This window comes from Phycodurus eques, chromosome 18 (genome assembly GCF_024500275.1).
Source record: "Phycodurus eques isolate BA_2022a chromosome 18, UOR_Pequ_1.1, whole genome shotgun sequence".
Taxonomy (NCBI): domain Eukaryota; kingdom Metazoa; phylum Chordata; class Actinopteri; order Syngnathiformes; family Syngnathidae; genus Phycodurus; species Phycodurus eques.
In genome coordinates this window covers 7,965,611-7,986,123 of record NC_084542.1, presented here as the reverse complement: position 1 = coordinate 7,986,123, position 20,513 = coordinate 7,965,611, and the positions used below count along the sequence as shown (strand labels likewise).

General features: G+C 44.5%; 3 protein-coding genes across 3 annotated transcripts in view; all 3 read right to left on the bottom strand.

The window, feature by feature from the left end:
- Nucleotides 1–1,353, bottom strand: part of LOC133417078 (proline-rich nuclear receptor coactivator 1-like) — a 4,515-nt gene extending 3,162 nt beyond the window's left edge. The window contains exon 1 of the mRNA XM_061704556.1: nucleotides 909–1,353. Within this exon, the coding sequence (XP_061560540.1) occupies nucleotides 909–1,298 (390 nt within the window). The 5' untranslated portion in view covers nucleotides 1,299–1,353. The remainder of the gene's footprint in view (nucleotides 1–908) is intronic.
- Nucleotides 1,354–5,355: 4,002 nt separating this feature from the next.
- LOC133417068 (insulinoma-associated protein 1a-like) lies at nucleotides 5,356–7,506 on the bottom strand. The gene has a single exon (XM_061704538.1). The coding sequence runs from the start codon at nucleotides 7,437–7,439 to the stop codon at nucleotides 6,312–6,314; it is 1,128 nt and encodes a 375-aa protein (XP_061560522.1). The 5' UTR covers nucleotides 7,440–7,506; the 3' UTR covers nucleotides 5,356–6,311.
- Nucleotides 7,507–9,483: 1,977 nt separating this feature from the next.
- cfap61 (cilia and flagella associated protein 61) overlaps nucleotides 9,484–20,513 on the bottom strand; it is a 28,738-nt gene continuing 17,708 nt past the window's right edge. Inside the window, exons 18-24 of the mRNA XM_061704080.1 lie at nucleotides 19,890–20,067; nucleotides 17,794–19,253; nucleotides 16,101–16,428; nucleotides 12,911–12,993; nucleotides 12,632–12,837; nucleotides 10,216–10,309; nucleotides 9,484–10,138 (exon numbers count right to left, since the gene is read on the bottom strand). Coding sequence (XP_061560064.1) covers nucleotides 9,992–10,138; nucleotides 10,216–10,309; nucleotides 12,632–12,837; nucleotides 12,911–12,993; nucleotides 16,101–16,428; nucleotides 17,794–19,253; nucleotides 19,890–20,067 — 2,496 coding nt within the window. The 3' untranslated portion in view covers nucleotides 9,484–9,991. The remainder of the gene's footprint in view (nucleotides 10,139–10,215; nucleotides 10,310–12,631; nucleotides 12,838–12,910; nucleotides 12,994–16,100; nucleotides 16,429–17,793; nucleotides 19,254–19,889; nucleotides 20,068–20,513) is intronic.

Below are 20,513 nucleotides of genomic sequence, written 5' to 3'. Positions count from 1 at the left end.
TTGAGTGTCAGATTTTCAGTGCTTTTGATTTCTGTGTTCAGTCAGATTTCCAATGATACCAAAGTTTTGAAAATAGGATAAAGATGAATAAAGTTATAGGAGTTTAAAACAAAAAGCAAAAGGTCACAACTCAAATCTTGACCCATATTGATTTAGTATTAAGAAGCTGGCCAGAAATTGGTGCATTTTCACCAGTTTTACAGATTCATAACTTTCTTAATATTTATCACAGGCAAACACATGGTCATTTGGCACAAGGCACTCTCAGTTAATGCTGTACCCACTGTTTAATTTGGATTCTGTTACACGCACGCACAAACACATATATCACGTGTTTTTCATTCAAATAGCCACTTTAATTAGGACTTTACCACTGTGTTAGTGTACATTGGTGATAAGACTATGGCACACACCCGACTTAACGTACAAATTCTGTATGCAAGTTAAAAATAAATAAATAAATAAATAAAAAAGAGGACTCCCAGTCCAATTACATTTTATTTGAAAAATAGCATTATTTAGATGTTTAATTTAGAAAATAACAATTTTGACTTTTGGCTTAAAAAGAAGACAGCGCCAAAATGAGTGAAATTGTGTGGCCCTTTTTTGTCCAATTGTGATAGCTAAACGTTTTTTTCATGTTTGTCCGTGAAGTTGTCATGTTCATCCTCAGTGTCTTAATAAGCTGCTCTGCAAAGAACTTTGAACATGTAAGCATGTATTGTTATGTTTAAAAAGATGACACACATATGTTTTCACATGCTATTTTAGAACAATTCATGTAATTAATCGTTCATCTTCACTTTTGTAAAAGTGCGTCGCGACTGGGGGACTATAGGAAAATGAAGGGGCCCAGGGTGACAAAAAGTAGAGCACCACTGTCCAGGAGGGAAATGCAAAGTGTTTACCTCCTTCTTGCTTTCCTGTTTCAAAAGATGGAGGGTCACGACGACGCCCGGTGTCCGACCGGGCTGCTCCGAAGCGGGTTGATGTGCCGACGAAGCGGGCAGGCCGGGGCTGTGATGCTGGTCGGATAAGCGGGAACATCTCGGGGGGTTCTGCTGGTGATGGTGATGGTGCAGCAGGGGCAGCGGTGGCTTCTTCTTCTTCCGCCTCCTCCTGTTCGCCGTTGTCTTCGTTTTCTTCTTGACGTTCGCTAGGTTCGTTGCACCACCTGCATCTCCTTCCCCAGTCGCCGCCGCCGCCGCCGCCGCCGAGTTACTGACTTCGGCGTCGCCATGATGAGTTTCATCGCTGCGAACCGAGTCCATAGCCGTCCAACAACTGCTCGGGAACATCAACACTAAGCTGCTGTTTACGGTTGAGCAATTTTGCTGTTGAGCACTTCCGCCCGTAGATATAATGGTACAAGATACGCCAGCGCTGTAGTAGCCCGGCTAACAGGCGTGCCTACGTCGCGGCCATGTTGGGGAGGTCGACGTGCCCATCGAAGGCAATTTAAGTCGTCACTTGCTCATTTCTTGACCAAGGTTCACGCGGTTTACCTTTTATTCAATGCTAAATCGTGTTACACCAATAAATGAAATTAAAAAGGGCCCTGTAAATACTATAATTGTACGGCGAGATCCATGGTCTTTTGTCTTTCTTGTCGTCCCCTCACATGGAATGCGCTGACGACGTTGACCCTCCTAGCTTAGCGTTTCTGAGGCGTTCTTAAAAAGTTGGGAGATACCGAGGCCTTGTGCCATAGACTTTCGACTTTATGTAACCCAACAAGAAAAGAAAAAAATCACATGGGGTGGGATCAGGTAAACAGAGAGCACATTACACGGGACCACGGTGACTGGGAACTACTCAAACAGGAACGCACAAACCTCACACAAATAATGCACCAGAGCGCCATCTTTTTGGTAAATGACTTGCTGCATGTTAGCTACAGCTGATCCTTCGGGGACACAGAATACGACGTAGGCCTCGGGATCACCCAACACTTGAAGAACGCATTAGAAAGCATGTTCTTCAGTAACTCCTGAAATGTTGTCAGATGTTGGTCAGGCATGCGTGAAACAGTGGCTTGATTGAAACGAAAAAGGTTACTACTGACTTATTCCAAATCAAAGATGGTACCAAAAATATTCTGTAGGATGTACTCTGTAAATTTCATTCACTTTAATTTCATTTCATGCATTTCAATTACATTTTCAATTGACGATGCAAAACCATGAGTGACTTTTGACAACCCTGTATTATCTATCTGCATGTGTTTCTCCATCATTTATGTTCAAATGTTGGATGCTTAAAGGATCATAACACAGCTACATAGATGCTATTCTTTAGCAATAGCGTTTCCCATTATGTGTTTGCATTAGCATTGAACTAGTGGGTTTAAGTCTACCTATGTGGTTGTTTTAACTACACAAAGTGTAACTCTTTGTTTTATGTTTCGTTTTACAGTAAACTTCAACGGGGAGTGGCATTAAACAGTTTGAAGCCTCTTTCTTTTTCAAGAAATGTTCACTATCTGCCAAGCTGCTACTTGTGAAGTGAGTGGAGTTCACTGCCATCATACAGCTTTCCTATCTCAAGTTTGCACTCAAAATGTATACAGTCATCTGGGTACCATGTAACTGACATCATATGCCTCTAGAGGGACCCAAAGGCAAGCACACACACGCACACAGAACAGGGCATTTAGAGAACGCAAACATGGGTCGAAGACCAGTAAACCACTAAAGCATCCCAAGTGTTGTGGACACAAGAGAAGCAACGAGGATGCTTCTATACACAAACACCCGTACACGCACACACACACATAACATTGTGTTGTCATGTCTGCTATTTCTTGTTAGAATGTTGTCATGTTTGCTTTTTTTGTTGTTGTTATTTGGTCATGTATCCTGTATGTTGTGAATGCGATGCGTGGTGTAAAATTATGTGTGTTGACGAGTTTAGGATAAATGAGAAGATGCTGAGTGTTTTCTTAAGGGAGTGGCTGCCAGGTAACAGACACCTGTCCCCCGCCCCCTGCATCCTCTCCCTCCCTGTGGGCGTGGGGGTGCAGGATAATTTGACTAGAGGGCAACAACATAGAAGACAACAACACAAGTATCATTTGTCTTCAGGCAAGTGCAAGGGCATTTTTGGGGCAGGTGCTCAAGCTAAAATAAAAGACACCCATCACCAAAATTATTCATTCAATTAAGGAAAAAAACAGTACTGTATACGGATTGTGTATTTATTTCGGTTAACGCAATCAACATATTCAATAATACAACTATTAAATAAAAGAGGTGAAGGGAAGGTACGGTGGATATAAAAAGTCTACACCCTCCTATTAAAATGGCAGGTTTTATCCATCCATCCATTTTCCGTACCCCTTATCAGATATACAAAAATGAGACCAAGATAAATCATTTTAATACTTATTTTGAATACACATTTTAATACTTATTTTTAATACACTATTAGTTAACCTATAACCTGGACACCCCTGAAATAAATGTTCAAGTTTTCAAACAGAACAATATTAGTGTTTCTTGATGATTAGTGAAGATGGTGAGCAAGCTTCCAGTGTCCCTGAGGTTCAATTACGCCACCGCCATGAAGCCATTCAGCCTTCATTAGTGTCGCCAGGGCACATGATGCCTCAATTGTGTGTGGAGTGTTGTTGTGTCGACTCATGCACACCCACGAGTGTTGGCATGTCCAAACATGTACGTACATTGGCTTTGTAAAAGTGTAAGTGCTTTGCTTATTTACAGCAGAGGGACTCATGCATGCTCCACCACGGACCAGCCAGGACACATCCAAAGAGATAGAAGAAGCCCACCCCCCGATTTAAGGGGATCAATGATGGCACACAAAACATCCCGAGGGCAAAGAAGGTCGCGTCTTCATGCAGACAAAAAGCAAACGACGTGGATCAATGTTCCGTAGAGGAACATGCGATCCTTCGCTAGAGAAGCACAATAAAAGTTCATCAGTTGTCATTGGGCCTCGGTTGCTATGGCAACTACATGATGCTCTCTTTACAAGTGGCTCAGGTGGCCTCTCCAAAAGAGCCCACCCCCGACCCCCACCCACTACCACCAACCCCTCCTTTGCAGCGGTCACTTCTGGTGATTGGTCACGCCTCAGCCGGATTGGGGGGTTGTGGCGTTGACAACTGATGTTTGGATCTGCCCAACCCAAAAACGAGAATACTCACCCAGTCTTTCTTATTGCTAATCCTAGCTTCCAGTGTGAGCGTCAACCTTAGCTATTATTATTATTATGAGAAACAAGAGTTTGAGTGATGTGACAGTGATTGAAGGTGAGATTAAAAGTGCCTCAAAACTGAGGAGCTGCTGCTGCTGCTCTTTAATTAGTTTTGACATGGAGAGGGCGATTAAGCTTTCACTAATCTGAGCTGCGATCTGCACCACATGGTGAGCGGCCTGATCGTCACCTGCACAACACAACACTTTGTAATCATATTTTCCGGCATCCCAGTGAAGCTGCGGGCTTCTTCCGGCAGGATTACACAAACTCTTCTTCTAATCTACAACTATAGCAGTTCAGAAACAATTGAACATCATATCATCATTAGGGTCACAGGTGGGCTGGCGCCTATCCCATCTGACTACAAGGTACAAGTCTCGTATCGAGACGTGTCACCGTCTGAACATTTTCCAATCAACAACTGAATGATTAACTCTTATTTGTAGGCTACGCGTCAAGAGACTTGTAGGGTTTCATGATTGAAATCTTTTGTGCTGGCCTATATTAAAAATGTTTTATCGTGCATGTAAATATCGCCTCAGGTAAGGCCAGGTGGATGTATTTTGGACCTATTTGTCCGTAACTTCGTATTGATAAGGAAGCTGTATTTATTAATGGTAAGACAAAATCTCGGTGCCACTGTCGTACAGAAGCTATGCCGCATATCTTTGCTCAGCATCAGCTGGCACAAACTTGCTTACTGTGATAAATCGCAACGAAAACTCGCTCATGACGCATCTTTCTCAACCCCAATAATGGGAAGCGTTTGGGGTTTCTGCCGACCAATTCCATGTGCATGCACACAATTACGTCACACTGCTCTTTAGCAAATTCTCCTATAGCATTGGAATGCTATTACTGTTTTTTTAGCAATGTGCTAATGCCTAGTTTAGGAATACGAGTGAGTCATTTAGGGATGATGTTAGCCAGGGAATGCTACATTGACCGTCTTTGGAATGCTGGTGACTAGCATACAAATGCTGCTATCTGTGCTATCTGTAGCTTAACACATTCACTGCCATTGACGGCTTTAGAAGTCAAATATCGATGTTAATTGGGAAGGCTGGCAGTGAATGAGTTAATGATTGCGCTTCTCAGGGGTAAAAACACCACCACCACCAACTGTAGTCAGTTTGGTTTTTATTTATTTATTTATTTTTTTGGGACATTTAGCAAAAGAGTGCAGAAACATCCAAAGCAAAATAACAGCTAGCAGTCACAAAGAAAGAAAGCCAGGGTCAGGTCAGGGTTGATTGCTATAAAGTTACAGTAAACACATCCTTCCCACTCCATTACATATTTAACACATTTGACCACAGAGTAATTATTTAGTTGAATAAATATAAACATAAATAAATAAATAGGACCAAAATATATGGTGGTAATACAGAAGGCTTTGAGACCAACTTTAAAAATAAATACAAGATTATTAAGGCAGTTTTACAGCAGAGTTTCTAGTCCAAAGGCATTAGTGACTATGCTAATTGGTTTGTTCTGATAGCTAAAGACCCAAAAGCTTATTCATTCAACAACATTTTTTTTTTAGTTATGAAATGATTATTAAAGCTAAAAATACATCAGGGTGCTAATAGCACATGTGCAGAGATGCTAGGAAAATTAGATTTGAAAAGGGGATGTAAAAGAAGCTTTTGAGGACTGCAAACACAAAATGTCCTCTCGGGGCAAAGGCACTGAAACCCCTACAACTGGCCCCTTTATTATTATTATTATTATTATTATTATTATTTTATATGATTTAAAGGTTGTTCCTTTAAATCTGAGGACACTTTAAAAGCTAATTACAGTAAAAAGAAACATTTCCTTTTAAGGAGATTTACATCCATTTCCCGTAGCGTTTGTCCTCATTAGGACTTTGGGTGAGACAAGTGAAGTAGATGTTGGACTGGTCGCTGGCCAATCACAGGGCACATTTAGACTAACAATAGACTGGTCACTACTATATGTCAGGGAAAATATGGACATACTACAAACAATGCATTGGTCACATATAGACAAACAAGCATTCCCATTCACACCTCTCGAGGGAAGCTCAGATGACATACGAAGGACCTAGATTCGAACCCTGACCCTCAGAATTGTGAGGCAGATGTGCCAACCACTCGCTCACCGCGCTGCAGTGGCAGATGCAGCAGTATGATGTTCCTGTCCTCGGACGGGTGGCAGCGGTTCACGTGGCGGGTGAGTCCGGGCGAGCTGTGTAGGACGGCCGGGCAATGTTTGCAGCGGAATGCGTGCAGTAGTCGGAAGTGACGCTCGCGCGCATCCACGCTGGCAAACGCCTCCCCACAGGTCGGGCAGCTGCCCCCTCTGGCGGCAACGCTCAAGTTGATAGGCGCGTGCTGCACGGCAATGTGTTTGCGCAGGTAGGCGTGACGTTTGAACTTTTTGGCGCACTGACCACACTGGTGCGGCTCCTCCCCTTCGGAATCAGACTCAGACGAGGCGGGACTGGCTGCGTCCCTGGGCGCATTCTCCGGGTGCCCTTTCTGCTCCATCTTGGGCTTGTGCCAGCGGCGGTGTGAAGCCAGGTTGGCGGGGCAGCTGAACAACTTGTCGCACTCGGGGCAGCGGTACTCCACCCGAATGATTCTGGAGCAGCGGTGCTGAGCGAGGCCGAGCGGGTCGGCGTAAGCCTCCCTACACAGCTGACACACAAAGTCGCCGCGAGGGGCCCCGGTGTCATTGCCGCCCGGAACCTGGCGCTCCACAGCCGGAACAGCCCGGATCTTCAGCCCCAGAACTGGTGAGGTGGTGACGTCGTCCTCAAAGTGTAGCTTGCGGATGTTCTTGACTCTCTTGGCGGCCGGTTTGACTTTGCGCTCGGGTTTGGAGGTGGCGGTGCTGGAGCCCATGTTGAAGAGGTGCTCCAGGGCGGTGAGCGCCGCCGCCGCGGGGAACGCCTCAGCTGACGCGGGAGACCTCAAACCCAAACCCGAGTGCCTCTCCGCATCCTCCTCTCTGCTCGCCGGCCGGGTCGGGCTGTAGAGTGCCTGGTATGCCCCCTCTGGGTTGCCGAACCGGATGGCTTTGATCTCGCGCTCCGGCGCCGCCGCCAAGGCCAACGCCGGCGTCGGCCAGCAGGTGCGCGTCGACGTACGCGCCAAAGAGTTCCGCTCCTCTCCCTCATCTGCACATCGGGACCGGTATGACACCAGATTGACTCGCTTGCTCCTCTTGACCAGGAAGCCTCTCGGCATGTTGACAAGCTCAAGGCACTTTTGTGTGTGGGAAGGGGGATGGGGGTATGGGGGGACTCAGGGAGTGGGTCCACGCTCAGCGGGTTCTGTTGCTCCTCAACAACTGCACTCTTTTTAAGGCCGCATTTAATCCCCCCTCCCTCCCAGTTGCTTCATCAGCAACCAATCACAGGGAGGTTACCCCCCCGCGCCCCTCATTCTCCCTCTTGGATTTAGACTGTGAGGATGATGAAGGAGGGAGAGGCAGATTGCAAAGCAGATGTACCTGAGGGCTTTGGTGTGTGTGAGGAGGTGACACACACACTGCCTCCTCCTCCTGAGAACCCCCCCTGTACTCTTCTGCCCCCCTCTCCCATGATGTCGACCCGGGCACACGCCAGCAGCCTGCTGTTACGCTTCAATGACTTTCTGTAGACACACACGTGCCTCAGCTTCATCACAATACAGTGGTAGGCCTACCGTTGATTTATGGGTTTAATTCGTTCAGTCACCAAGCTTGTAACTTACTCAACTCAATTTGTATTATAAATCAGTTTTCTCAATTGAAACGAAATGAACACCACATGACACAGAATTTAAAGAACACAGTTTTTCTAAATTGTAATTTTAAGACAAATGTCACACACAAAAAACACGCCTCCCCAACCCACGTGACCCCTGACCTGTTTTGGTGTTTCCATTGTGATGCAAAGCAGCCGCCATCTTCATTCATTATGCATGTGTGTCTGACACACACACACGTGCACACGCAGGCACACACAAAGACGGATATTAAATGATAATTGACAATTCAAACCTTTCAAATAAACATGATTCAATTTCTTAATAAAATCTACCTTCTTCCAAGCTAAATCTTGTTAATAATAAAAATAACAACAATAACAACAATATAAGCTATTTGCATGTTTCAGCACATTGTGATGCTAACTATGTGTGATGATATTTGACAATATGACTTGTCGTCACACCAGCTGGTTGCATTGCTTTGTGTATGTGTGCGTGTGCGTGTGTTTGTGAGCCTCATTAACATACAGCTATAAAGTAAACCCATCATGACTTGTGGTAATGTAAAAAGAGAATAATAATCTACTTTCAAGATCTTCTTATTACATTGGGCCACATTCTCCCGTTCGAGCGGAAGTCCTTTTTTTGCCCACTTTTCCATTTACGCAGATTCTCCCATCCAGACTTGTAACACCAAACAGTAACACCAAAAGAGGGGTTATTCACTGGCACTGTAGTCACCCTGGCGGCACGGTGGACGATTGGTTAGCACATCTGCCTCACAGTTCTGAGGACTGGGGTTCAAATCCCAGCCCCGCCTGTGTGGAGTTTGCATGTTCTCCCCGTGCCTGCGTGGCTTTTCTCCGGGGACTCCGGTTTCCTCCCACATCCCAAAAACATGCATGGTTGGTTGACTGAAGACTCTACAATGCCCGTAGGTGTGAATGTGGGTGCAAATGGTTGCTTGTTTCTATGTGCCCTGTGATTGGCTGGCATCCAGTTCAGGGTGTACCCCACCTCTCGCCTGAAGAGATCACGGCCGCGACCCTAGTGAGGAGAAGCGGTAGAAAAAATGGATGGATGGCTGTAGTCAGCTCTGGCTCGGGAGTGGAGACGTAGGCTGAGATCTTCGCTTGCGACGTACATAATAAGCTTGAGAAATTTGAATTACCTGATTGCAGAAAAACGTTTGGAGCTCAGGGATGCGTGGACGATTTTAATTCATATTTCACGTTTACTGAGGCACCACAGAGACAATATTACATCCCAAATACTAGAAAAAGTTGGTTTGGCAAAATACAGGACCTTGAAATTTGTAAAGGCCTTCCACCAGCAGGCCCAACCTCTTGTGCACCACAGACCAGTGTCACATGGAAATATTTTGACACACATGATGATAATGAGGATGGTGATGATGATGTCACTTTTTGTTAGGCCCTATGAAGTGCAAATGGTCAACAACAAATTCACTCCATAGCCGATGTGGACAAAGTAATGTACTATAAAGTGGCCGTACTTAGTCATATTTTTATTTCACTTATTATTTTATTTTATTGTCGCTGTCAGGCAGAATTCCACCTGCTCCAAAATGACAACTTTTCAGACATAAAACAAAACAAAAAAAACATCTTGCTTGAGTTTACAACCACTGCTGTGTTCAAGTTGCTTTGATCCCTTATATTGTTGTCCTATACTGCTGCATTTTCACATGGAAATTCATCGATTAATCGAAAAAGTAATTGACAAATTAACCGATTATTAACAATCGTTATTTGCAGCCCTACTTAAAAGCAAGATTATTGTTAAAACGTATAAAAACATGGTGGAGTTGATTTATGATTATGGTGGAGTTGATTTATGATTAAACTTCTTTGGAGCAATTTAAACAACGATTAAAATCAAAACAATATTACTCCACTACACAAGGTGACGGCTAATTCCCACGACAATCAATTGTAAAGTATCTGTACGCTATTTAAGGGTGTGAGTACTTTTGCCACCCATGGTCACCTGTGATGATCATGATGTCATCTGTGATGACGTTGACATCACAAGTCATCTGGGCAAGTGAACATGGGCAGCAGGTTGCGGTTGAAAGACAAATATTTGGCCGCGTTGCTCCTCAGTGCCGCTCTGCTGGCGGGATCCTTTATCACGTCCTGAGGGGCGCTGCCCCAAGGCTCCTCTCCATCAACCTACGGGGGACGCAGCGGCGGCAGTCAGGTCTCCGTGTGTCGGCGAGGGTCAGAATTAGGGGTAGGGTAGCACAAACCGTAGCGTCGTTCGAGGTGAGCTGAAGAATCTCCTCCTCGAAGTCAGAGAAACGATCGTGAAAGATGGCCAAACACCAGCTCTGCCTAAAGAAGCTGAAACAACGAGATGGCTTTAATTTCCTCTTCACTGAATGAAAATAATTACATTTAAAAGATAAAATTACATGAATAAAAAATTTTGTGTGCCTTGAGATAAGAGTGACCCAACCTTTTATGAAATACAAGCCGTCGGTCGGACGATTGTTTTGCTTTGACTTGCGAGCGCAAACTTGAAATACTGTACAGTGACTCAACTCATTCAACAACAAGCAGCAGTTTGACAGAAATAATTAGTAAATAATTATTTCAGGACTCTATATGGAAAGTGCCTTCCCATAACTTCTGTTGTCAATTGGCACTAAAGAATTCAAATTACAATGAGTTGAAGAAATGAATGCAGAATTTTGACGTCATCATACACATGCGCACACGCCTCACACGTCAACATGCCCGACGTGTCTTTTCCCTCTTTTTATTGGATGTGTTTGTGTGTCAAGCAGTGGGTGACCTGCTTCTGAGGTTTCAACACAAATGACCCTCCGCCCCTCCCTGAGGTGCCTCTCCAGACATTGTAGCCTATTGTCCCCCATCTCCTAATCTGTTTTTGCATCCCCCAATCTGTCTTTATGGATGGGGCAGGCAGGACAAAACAAAAGCGCCCCCCCACCCCCAACGACACAACAAGCACCCCCCGGCCAAGAAGAGGGCGGTTGGGCTGACTCCTAAAGTCATTGTGTGGCTGACAGGTCATCAGTGGCCGTTAAAAAACATTGATTGACCACCAAGGCTTAGGGGGGGTGCGCGGGCGTGAGTCTATATATGTGTGTGTGTGTGTGTGTGTGTACTGTACTGAAAGCTGGAGAAATCAGTGTGGACAGTGACATGTGCAGGCGCCATCTTGTCACCCAGCTTGACATAACGTCACTATGCGACGCAATGCAACGCAATTGAAAAGACAGAACACTCACTTTATAAATATATATATATATATATATATATATATATAAATGACTGAACCTCAACGCACCCGGCTGTCAAACTCCACAGCCGTCAGCCTCATCAAAGACGGTGACGAGTCTGCATAGCGACAGGAAGTAGAGTGGCTGGAGTTTTGGTGCAGCCGACACAAAACAGGTGTTGAACATGCTCAAGACTGTAGAGATGATCGTGGACTTCTGGAGGCATCCTTTGCCGCAGCTGCCCCTCCCGCTGTTCAACTGCCCTGTGTCAACCGTCGAGACCTTCAAGTTCCTGGGAATTACTGTCTCTCTCGACATGAAGTGGGAGACCAACATCAACTCCATCCTCAAAAAGGCCCAGCAGAGGATGTGATTCCTGTGGCTTCTTCGGAAGCACGGCCTGTCACAGGGGCTGCTGAGGCAGTTCTACACAGCAGTCATCGAATCAGTCCTGTGCTCATCTGTCAAAGTCTGGTTCGGTGCTGCCACAAAAAAGGACAAACTCCGACTGCAACGGACAATTAGGACTGCCGAAAAAAAACGTCAGTACCCCCCTACCCACCCTTGAGGACTTGCACGCTGCCAGAACTAAGACAAAGGCATGCAAAATCCTCTTGGACTCTCCACATCCTGGTCACCACCTCTTCCGGCACCTTCCTTCAGATAGTCGCTATTGATCAATGCAAAGTAAAACAAGCAGACATTCCAACAGCTTCTTCCACTCTTACCATTAACTTACGATTCCATTGTAACATGCTGCCAATTTTCTCTTGAAATCTTTGTCACATCTCTGTCGGGACACTTCTACATTATTCGTACGCTCATTGTCTCGTCACGCTGCACTATTTGCATATCTGTTGTTGACCAATAGTGACCACTCATGTGCTTGAGCACTATCTGCACCATTTGCTCAGTTGTCACTGTTCTAGATTATTGCACTACTAGTCACTTTAAACTGCTTACATTTCTTGAAGACTCTGCATCATTTGCACAATTGTCACTGTACCACATTATTGCTCGAGTAGTCATTTCAAACTGCTCTAAACTGCTAGAGGACTCTCCATCATTTGCACAACTGTCATTGTATCAGCATTACCACATTACCAGTAACCTTTCATTGCTCAGTAACTCTCCATAGTCTGTTTTTATGTCTCAAAATTTTTGTTGTTGTTGTTGTCAAAATGGCTTCCTGTTATCGTACTAGACCACCTCCAACTACGGAGACAAATTCCTCGTTTGTTTTTGACATACTTGGCAAATAAAGATTATTCTGATTCTGACGCCTAGGAGAGGAATACACCTTGACCTGTACCGATATCAGGTTATTCAAAAAAAATGATGATGCTTAGCAACCTGAAGTCAGTACAGGTAAGGCTTTATCGGATTCTGAGTTCCACTGCTGTGCATGTGTGTGTACCTGTAGAGGTCGTGTATCTGCTGCAGGTGCAGTCTAACCAGCAGTTGTCCGAGGAGTTGCTGGTGTTTGGCATACAGACACATCAGGTTGTGCACAGGGAGTGGCTTAAAGGACAAACAGGTGACGGTCTCCACCACTTGGTTGCGGTCCAGATGCAAGCAGAAGTAGTCCCCATTCTCCGGGCAGCCTGTCGCAATACGTCGGGCCTGTAGACGGAGCAAAAACATTGATTCGCACCTCTAATGAAGAAGACAAACCTTGCAAACACGGTCGACGTACGTGTCCCACAGAAGGTCCTCGCGGGCTGCTGGCGACCGGTTTGGTCACGTGAAGATAGTTTAATCGTCCTGGTAAATTGCCACCTGCACAAAACATGTTAAAAACCATAACTACTCCTTGCTCACCATTCACAAATTCACATACAGTGGTACCTTGACTTACGAGTGCCTCAACATATGAGCTCTTTGGGTTGCGAGCCATCACTTGGTCAATTGTTATTTTTTATTTTTTTGCTTTGTGTTGTGAAATTTGAGTGACAAGCTTCAGATACACCATCGCTCAAGTGAAGTGAAAAAAACAAATGGAGCAATGAAGGCACTGTCATGCCCTGGCATGCCGCCCGCCGTATGTTGAATGGGACAAAAAGTCAAACACACAAATACAAAATGACAACACTCACAAGGAGCTGCTGTGCACCACAACTTACACCCAGACCCAGTGTTACGCCTTAAAATTTCAGTTCAGTACTGTTACCCAAGTCATTTTGTTATTTATTTTTAAAATAAAATTTTCGTTGAATCACAATAATGTGCTTAGTGTCCACATGCTATTAGCAAAAAATGCTATGGGGCTTTATTTCACGTATTTGCTAATTCTATGCTAAAAAAAAAAAATCACTCGTTACTCAAATGAGGAGTTTCAGTACAAAGAAACACACACAGAGACACACACACGACAAACACATAAACATTTATCTTGCCTGACATGGGCCAATACTCATTTTGAGTAGTTCAAGATGAAGATCATTTGATGTACAGTTTGAAGTTTATTTTGAGAGCGTTACAACAAGCAATTGCACCGATTCGGGGAAAGGCTCAAGTATTCTCCTCTTGCGATGATTGTCAGCGCAATTGGATTGGATGCTGAGTAAGTGCGATGAACATCTGCCAGCGCCTTCAATTTTCTGTGCTTGAACAAGGCTTTGCAAAGGGGTGGAAAATCTCCAGTAAATTTCCAGAAGGCTACAGATGAATTTCCATGCTAAGTGAATTTGGGGAATTTTGTAAATTTCAAAATGGTAATTTTCCATGGGAATTCTGGCTTTATGGGAATTAATGGGTGTTTACTGGGAACTAGGGGTAATTTAAAGTAATGGTTTCACATTTAAGCAAAACATAAACATTTGGGTTTGTGATAAAGTGACATCCATGCAAACTAGATAGCACAAATTAGAACATTATAATACCTGAAAAGCTCAATTTATTTGTGATTCCACTTGAGTGGCGGCAAGTCTGAATGTCGCTCATGAATAAAATTTTGACTCACAACACAAAGCAAAAGCGACAGCTTGTAAATTGAATAACTCGTATGTCAAGGTACCACTGTATGTGCATGAAATCTGGTTGTTTTAGTCAGGATTATACTCAAATATGCAGTTTTTTCCTCAGCTATATGTAAGTTCCTTTATTAAAAAAAAAAAATTTCCAGTTAAGTTTCCAATTTTGAAAAGTGAACATTTGGCTTCACAGTTCACCTGTCCCAAACAAGCTTCGCATGTTCTTTCACAGGTTAATTGTGTTGAAGCACCGTGATGTCGTCATCTGCTGAGAGCCCTTGTTTGTGTAACCTTCATGTGACCTTGGTCGTGTCTGTGTGTGTGTGGAGGCTTGTAACCATAAGAGCAGCCGGATATAAAAACATTAGCAGTGAAGGACGTGCACTCATAAACACACTCGTTAGGAACACAATGTAATGATATCCAATACAAACATTGAGTGTTTACAAAGAAAATAATGTTCACTGGAAATGCAAAAACATGGACTTTGTTTTTCCAATATTTTCATGTTTATCTTGATAAGGATCGAATGTTTAAGATTGGATATTGTGTGATAGTGTCCTGAAGGAAGTGTACACTACAAGTATTTACATATACGTACTACTGTTCACGCACCCGCTATATTTCAGATTTTTAAGTGATCATTTTTTAGGTTTTAAATGGATGGATACAGAATGAAGTGGAACCTCAATTTAACAGACTAATAAGGGGAGGAGGTCGTCTTTTAAAGCCGATTGTCCATTAAATTGAAGCTTTTTTTTCGCAGCCTAAAAAGACCCAGTACAGTACAAAATCATTGTTTTGTACTTTTTCGAGGTCTAAAACACCAGTGCAGTACAAAACTATTGTAAATAAATATAAAAAAGCTTGAAAATGTTTCAAATGTTTTCAAATTTATCCAAATGTATGTCGCTGGTGTGCTTGGGAGTGGTGATAATGACGTGCAGGTAGAAAATTGGTGGTGGTGGTGGCGAGTCGAGGGCCGCTATCATGAGCTGCGAGGTTAGTGCGCTTCCTTTTTTCACCTTTTTTATGATTGGATCCCATAGAAAAGGGCTTGGCAAAAAACAACGGCCGTGAGACGTGCACACGTACTACAAGGTGAGTGTTCACACCAGTAAACAACAGGCATTGATGTGAATAGGTAGACACAACACGCCCCTTTGAAGATGTGTGCATACGGCAATGCTAAGCTTGCATTGCCTTTGATGGGAACGTCGCCCCTGCCAACATGGTCGCCACGTAGGAACGTCCAAATTTAGTCATCATATATCTTTGACAACAGCGGCCTAAGCCGTAAATATGGGTACCTGTCTCTGTCTATTGATTGTGCCACAGGGCCAGTAAACAACAGCGCCCCATTCTGGAACAAACAAACTTTGTCAAGGGGGTCAACTGGACACTATTTTCTGTCTGTTAAAGCAGAAGTCCGTTGTTTCCAGGTCCATTAAATTGAGGTACCACTGTACTTCCAAGTCCGAATTTAAGAGTTGTGTGCCTTCAGTGTAGTACCACATTGCGCCACAACTTGCCGGCTGGCAGCACTGACATGTACATAAAGAGATGCAGTGTAATTAAGATCAAGAGGAAAAGGCAGAGAGGGTCCCCAATTAATCTCCATTATTAGTCATTCTTTTGTTTTATGTGTCAGTTTGGTGGTGAACAACTGGAAGTGACAAATAAACAGCATGACACAAGCATGTGTTGCCTATTATTTGGTGAGCTGTTGGAGTGAGAGTCTTCTGTTTGTTTCCAAAGCAATGTTTTACATGGAGAACTGTCAGAGTAAGAGTCTTCTGTCTGTTTCTCAAAATTATGTTATACCATGTTCTCCCATTGCCACTGTAAGAAAGTGAAAACGGGGGGTTCGTTCTACAGTATGTATAGTAATAGGTGTGTTGCATTGACGTGCACCTTGGATTTTGGGCTGCTTGTAAATGGGAACGAGGCGGTTCCCGGCGGCCACCGTCTCGCGGGGGGCCTCCAGCGTGGGGTCAAAATGCGTCAGCAACACGGCTGCCAGGTCCTGGCCCACCTCCTTGGAGTTGAAGTTGGCATGTGACCACTCGTCGCTGTAGTAAGCGCGGGAGAACTTGGTTAGCGGGCCGGCACCCCAGATGGCGGCGTCGTTGGTTCGAAAGGCGCTATCAATGACCAGCCGGCCGTCGAACACCAGGAAGGAGCTGTTGATGCTCCTAAAGGCGTCGTAGTCTACTCCTCGGCTGGACAGGTTGATGAAAACCTGACAGGAAGACGAGATTTAGATTTAGAAACCTCAACCCACAACAAAGTGACCATTTTTGCCAACAAATTTTCAGGGAATGCTGCTAAAGGCGGGTCCAAAATTGCTAAATGACGTCTGTTCCATGACGATGTACTAACTTAGACCATTATGTAGATGACAGAGTGACATTACTCTTATCGATCAGCCATCTTAACAAAAAATGATTTTAAACCTGTTAATTTAGTTTGTTTATTGTCATGTTAGTCTTTGTAAATCTGATTCAAACACAGATGATGGGCTTATCTTATTCATTTTTATCTTCCGTGTGCACCAACAAAGGAGTTTTAATTTTTATCTTACGTGTGCACCAACATCGGAGTTTTTAGTTACGTGTTGTCGCTTGGTAGATTTATTTGCTTTGCGTTGCGAGCCGAAATTTGAGGTACGAGCGATCTTCAGACACTCCGCCACTGGATGGCAGCAGTGAACACTATGTCAGAAGGACTATGTGGTAGAATTAAGTTATGTGAACCAAGAGAGAGAGAGAGAAAATATTTTTGTAATGCAAGGTCATTTTGACCTCGCTGGAGTGAGAACATGTTCACACAGTGTGCTTTCTATTAAAGGAATATCCCCTCATTTTTTCATTGTCCACAAGGTCCCAAGAATAGGAGCAGTTTTCGAGAAATGTTAGTGAACATGTATAAATTGCGTTGTGTTCAGTATAAGATCAGCTCGCTACATCAAACCGTCTGTGTCTGTGTATTATTGGGCAATCTGTTGATCCATGATATTTTGGCGAGCTAGCCAGGAGAGAAATTGAAGTCAGCTGATTCCATCCTGCGTGACACTGCAAACATACGGCTGTAAAAAAAAAAGGTAAGCATACCTCGCCATTTATTAATAAACTTGCAGTTCACGGAACAGAACATCTGCCCAGCATCCCTAGTCTCACTCACAAATTGAGATACAAGTGAAGCTACCACTGAATGCAGGGGTAGCTTGACTTATTAGCTGAATTATTTTTGTGCTTGTAACTACATTTCCTCAAATATTATTATATTATTATTATTATATAAAAAACATTGCCAAATTGACCATAAGTTTTGGCCTAATGCAGTTCCTTGCGAGAGTTCTCATTTTCATTTTTTTGGGGTGTTTGACTGTTTGTCCCATCCAATAAAAGGATGAAAATGCATTGGCGACTGTGCCTCTCGTTGCCCACATATAAGGGCAATACAGTACCTTAATTGTTCGCAACACAAAGCAACAAATTGATCAAGCGACTACGTACAAAATGTTTTTACCACATCTGTCTGTCTATCTAGCTATCTATAAAAAGTGCGACGTTGGTGTCAATGCTTGATGTGACATTGGACTTACACCGCACGGCAGATGGAGTGGTTCTGAGGAGGTGCTGAAAGAAACGGACGTGAGAGGATCAGGATGGGCGCCGTTGTTCATCTGCATCAGTAGGCAGTCGTGGTGGACGTGGAGCTGAGACTTCTTCATGGCCGCCATCACCGCGCTCTCCACCCCCGCATCGGAAAAGTACAAACCGCTGGGCTCAGTAGGTGACTCATCAGAGAAGAGACTTTCGGGAAGAGGGTCATTGAGCACACTGGTTTCAGACGGTGGTTCGTTGGTGACGGTGCAATTGGGAAGCAGGTCTGTAGAAGTGCCATTCTCAGGAACCGGGTCGTTGGTGACGTCAATTTGAGGAGGCGAATCGTTGGAGGAGTAAATCTCAGGAGGTGAATTGTTGGTGACATCACTCTGAGGAGGCGACTCATTGGTGATGTCACTTTCAGGAGGTGACTCATTAGTGACCTCACTTTCACGAGGCGAATCATTGGTGATATCAACCTCACAAGGCGAATCATTAGTGTCGTCAACCTCATGAGGCAAATCATCGGTGACGTCAATCTCAGTAGCCAAATCATCGGTGATGTCAACCTCAGGAGGTGAGTTATTGGTGTCGTCAACCTCACGAGGCGAATCATTGGTGTCGTCAATCTCAGGAGGCACATCGCTGGTGACGTCACTTTCAGGAGGCGCATCATTGGTGACATCAATCTCAGGAGGTGCATCACTGGTGGTGTCATTTTCATGAGATGAATCAATGGTGATGTCATTTTCACGAGGTAAATCATTGATGTCGTCAATGTCAGGAGGCGCATCGTTAATGATATCACTTTCAGAAGTCAAATCATTAGTGATGTCAATCTCAGGGGGTGGATCAGTAACGTCGCTTGCAGGAGGTGAATCATTGGTGACGTCACTTTCAGGAGGTAGGTCATTGGTGACATCACTCTCAGGAACCTGGTCATTGGTGACATCACTTTCAGGAGGCGAATTATTGGCGACATCATGCTCAAGAGGCGGGTCATTGGTGATGTCACTTTCACGAGGCGAATCATTGGTGACGTCAACCTCACAAGGCGAATCATTGGTGTCATCAATCTCAGGAAGTGAATCATCGGTGTTGTCAATCTCAGACGGTGAAGCCTTGATGTTGTCAACCTCATGAGGCAAATCATGGGTGACATCACGCCCAGGAGGCAGGTCATTAGTGACATAACTTACAGGAGGCGGTTCATTTGTTACATCACTTTCAGAACGCAATTCATTGGTGACATCAATCTCACGAAGCGGCTCATGGGTGACATCACCCTCAGCAGTTGGGTCGTTGGTGACATCACTTGCAGGAGACAAATCATTGGCCAAGGCACGCTGAGGAGGAGTCAGCACCAGGTAGATGCAGGGGCTGCGCACTCCAATCCGGAGTAACATCTCCACGGTGGTGAAGACGTCAAGGCCATTTCCGTAGACAATGACGTTATCTGCAGGGTGGCAATGGCGTCAGTGGGATGTTTTCAAGATGCCCGTGTAAGGATACAGCGGTGGGGAAATCCAGTCATGTGACTTGACTCGAGTTAGACTTAGTTCGCCAGATTCAGGATTTAGAACTTGCTTGGCTAAAACTAAGACTCAACTAGATTTTGACTGGCGGCACGGTGGCCGACTGGTTAGAGCGTCAGCCTCACAGTTCTGAGGACTGGAGTTCAATCCCCGGCCCCGCCTGTGTGGAGTTTGCATGTTCTCCCCGGGTTTTCTCCTGGCACTGCAGTTTCCTCCCACATCCCAAAAACATGCATTAATTGGGGACTCTAAATTACCCGTAGGTGTGACTGTGAGTGTGAATGGTTGTTTGTTTGTATGTGCCCTGCGATTGGCTGGCAACCAATTCAGGGTGGACCCCGCCTCCTGCCCGATGATAGCTGGGATAGGCTCCAGCACGCCCGTGACCCTAGTGAGGAGAAGCGGCTCAGAAAATGGGACGGATTGATGGATAGATTTTGACTTGGTATTCATGAAAAACGACTTGAACTACATGACTTGACAAGTCTTGCCGGTAGAAGCATTTTTAAGATAATGTCCCATTTGGCAACCCAACAGTAGTGTGCGTGTGCATGTACCTTTACTCCTCACAAAGTTTTTGAGCAGCCAGGATCGAGCTGTGTTGCAGTCATGTGGGTCGTTTAGGGTGAATAAATTGGAGGGCACAGTGCCGGTGTACCTGGGGGGAAAGGACGCCACCTCCTTCTGGTCGTTTGTGTCGCGCTGGTCTTGATTCATTTCCTTTGGACACGGCACCTACACAAACAACAACAACAAGATTTAAGATGGACTTTAGGTTACATTCATGTTTTAGCTTCTTCTTAGTAAATAAAGCTGGCAGAAATTGGCTGATACACGTCACATTCAATCGTGAGCGTGAAAAGACCTAAAAACGGTGGCCCCCAAGCGAGTAGAAGCTATGTTTTAAATTCATTAAGAAGATATGCACATGTAAAATATAACAATATATATTTTTAATACAATACGTTTTGCCATCTTGGGTTTAGGTCCCCTTTAATCGTAGGTATTCTGATAGCTCTTTTGCGTGAGGCATGGTTCACATCTGGCAATGCTTCTTTAGAATAGAAAACCCAAAAGTGTTTTTACAGCAGAGGGCAGCTTTAACCAACAACTCCAATCCCACCACATTGAGTGGCCTCTAAGTTTGGCTGACTCCTGACGCCGATTAGCTCTTGGAGAAC